The sequence below is a fragment of the Cyprinodon variegatus genome, unplaced genomic scaffold (assembly GCF_000732505.1).
Source record: "Cyprinodon variegatus isolate N-32 unplaced genomic scaffold, C_variegatus-1.0 Scaffold717, whole genome shotgun sequence".
Lineage (NCBI taxonomy): Eukaryota > Metazoa > Chordata > Actinopteri > Cyprinodontiformes > Cyprinodontidae > Cyprinodon > Cyprinodon variegatus.
Window position 1 is genome coordinate 168,598 of NW_015151170.1, and position 2,862 is coordinate 171,459.

A 2,862-nucleotide genomic window follows, 5' to 3' on the forward strand; every position below is an offset into this window, starting at 1 on the left:
TTTTTTTTTCTTGTTTTCCTCTCTATGTTTTCTCCCTATTGTCCCTAAAATCATTATTTGCGAGTCTTTGCCTAACCCCTTAGGCCCAGAGGGTCTTAGGAGCAAATTCTGCCTGAAATAACGTTTGTGACTTAAATCAAGTTCAGCTCCCAAACTATAAATTGGAAATACAATTGTTTGTATTTGTTTGACAGAAAGGCATTAAGGAATATTTTCATGGTGAACCACTATTTCAATTGTCACCATGTCTGATTTAAAGGTGATTAAACAAAGAAAAAATGAAAAATATTTATTCTTGCCAATTTTTTTTTCCAAAATAAACACAGCAAAACACAATGAATCTACATTTGTAAATCTGGATGAACCCTCAGACTTAATAGATCCTCATCTTGACAATAACTCAAGCAAATTTGGACTCAATAAGTTTAATCATGTTTGTTCCACAAAGGTTTTAGTGTAGTGTACTAGGCGGAAATGTGATTTTGGCACAATGTAAAATGCATTTTGTGAAAAAAGTATTTGTGAAAAAAATATTTTTGAGACATCTTTTAGGAATTTTAAAGCCCCATTTGAAAGGCGTGTGGATGAAATATCATGTGACCGTGTTTTGGCCATTTCTATAAATAGATAAACATGAGCAGGTGTCAGTTGGGCTCTGTTCCGGGCCTGCCGGGCCTAAGGGGCTGAGCCAGTCTTGCAATACAGAGATCTATAAAAACTCTCAAGAAAAAAGGCAGAAGTTTTCATAGAAAATTCAAGATAAAAAAACAAAATTCGGCATGCATGTGGTGCAGTGGTTAGCCCGCACAACCCACGTACAGAGGCCTAAGTCCTCGTCACAGGTGACCCAGGTTCGAAACTGGCCTGTGGTCCTTTCCCGCATGTCTTACCCGCTTTCCTCTTAGCCTACTGCCAGAAAAAGGAGTGACTAGTGCTGTAAAATCTTTAAAAAAAAATTCTTTCTTATCTCATGTAGGATTTAAAAATGAAATTCCAAGCTTACTTTAAAATGACTTATAAGCTTTGGTGTCTTCAAACACGGCCCATAATCCCCAAAATGTGTAGACTTCATCGTTTTAGATCAGCTTTCTGCTTCTCTGCTTTGTTTCCCTCTTTCAGCGCCGCTGGTGTAGCTTATTTTCATCTTTTCTTTCCACTTCTCCTCATGTATTTACACTGTTTATTTTTTAAACGATGGTTGGAAGGGGTTACAAAGACAAAAATATGATACAATAAGCAATCTGCTTGCATTGTAATGATTCAATTAAAGGATTTTAATAAAAAACATAATTAATTTTCACAAAAAGGTAATAACTATACTAGCAATAACTATTTGAGGGGTTTTATGGGGCCTTCAGGAGCCCGGGGCCCTAGAAAACTGCCTAATTATGCCTAATCGTAACTCCACCCCTGCATATTCATGGGGTTTGTCCCTGCAATCTTTTCACATTCTGTCATTGTACAGCCTCCTTCTTTAATGCATTTTATTGGAATTTATCTAAAAAACTCACAAACAATAGGTTTTATTCATGCAGCCACTGACAGTGTTTTTTTTCTCAAGCTCAGTCTGAGTGGATGAAGAGCATCTGTGAACATTTAGGCCTTTCAAAGATAATCCATTGGATTTAGATCTGGACTTGGACTGTGGTTCTGTGGTTCTGGATGCTCAGCATGTTTGACCATGAGCTTTAGGGTATTCTGACATGATGGCTATCTGACACTATTATGGCATACGTTTAAACAATGACCGTCCTCATCCATTTAATTCAGGGCTGTCAGTAAAGCCAGATCAATAAACAAATACACCAAACTTCTCTTTTGCTTATTTGTAAAACCTTTGAATAAAACTATGCAGCCTCATCCTTTTTCTTGCATCCTACGGCATATTTTGCGATGGTCTATCACATCAAACCTCATTAAAATACACTGATGTTTGTTGTAGCAACCTGACAAACAGAGAAAAATGTTCTTGAGCAAAGAATCCTTTTTAATTGTCTGCCTCGCTACATTTCAGAGAAACCAGTTCTCCCTGCAGGGGTGAGTATTTGCATTTTCCTCTGATCATTTCAACAGTCTTTTTAACTTCTGAAAAATATTTAAATGTTTTTTTGTTTCAGAGGCGGCCAATAGGAAATGACTACAAACCAGCACCTATAGGTCAGTTACTGTCATTACAACGCATTCACATTAACATGCACCTGACCTGATTTTATCAGCAGCTGAAAATTATGTTCACACTCTTTTTAAAGATACCATGAAAATAAGCATAAAATATTTTTCAAACAGATGCCGCATACAAAAACGTAACCAATACTATTTATTAATTTATATTTACACTCTTTTGGTTTCATAGCCTAATGTCATTTCTCATAGCATAACACTTAAAATAAAGCAGGGATTTGAGCTTATAAGGAGGTTTAAAAAGCGAATAAAACATTATTATTAACAAATAAGCTTCACTACGATAGAAATATCTTATATAGAACATATTTCTTTAAAAATATGATACAGATTTAAAAGCTGCTGGGAATAAAATTTTAGTTAGTTTATGTAATTTAGATATTATTGTTGTTTGCGCCGAATCACAGCATCAGGTCCAAATAGGAATGAATTAAAATTACTATTAAGTTTTTTTCCTGAAGAAGGATGAAAACATTGATCATATCAATAGTAAGTTGGTATTGGATGTCTGACGATCATCATAATTGTCAGGATTTGGTGTTGGTTTGGAGGACCCAAATGCAGAGGCAGGTAGGCAGAGGTGAATTTAGGTGGGTTTAATGAAGTTCACAGGAACTGAGGCAGGAATCAAAAAATCCAACAAAAATAACAAACGAACCAGAACCAAGGAGACATCAGGGG

General features: G+C 35.8%; 1 protein-coding gene across 4 annotated transcripts in view; it reads left to right on the forward strand.

Annotated features, from left to right (window-relative positions):
* Positions 1 to 2,862, forward strand: part of LOC107097723 (tyrosine-protein kinase ZAP-70) — a 26,178-nt gene that overhangs the window by 13,664 nt on the left and 9,652 nt on the right. For all 4 annotated transcript variants that reach the window (XM_015394984.1, XM_015394982.1, XM_015394985.1 and 1 more), the window contains 2 exons: positions 2,015 to 2,037; positions 2,118 to 2,157. In XM_015394984.1, the coding sequence (XP_015250470.1) occupies positions 2,015 to 2,037; positions 2,118 to 2,157 (63 nt within the window). The remainder of the gene's footprint in view (positions 1 to 2,014; positions 2,038 to 2,117; positions 2,158 to 2,862) is intronic.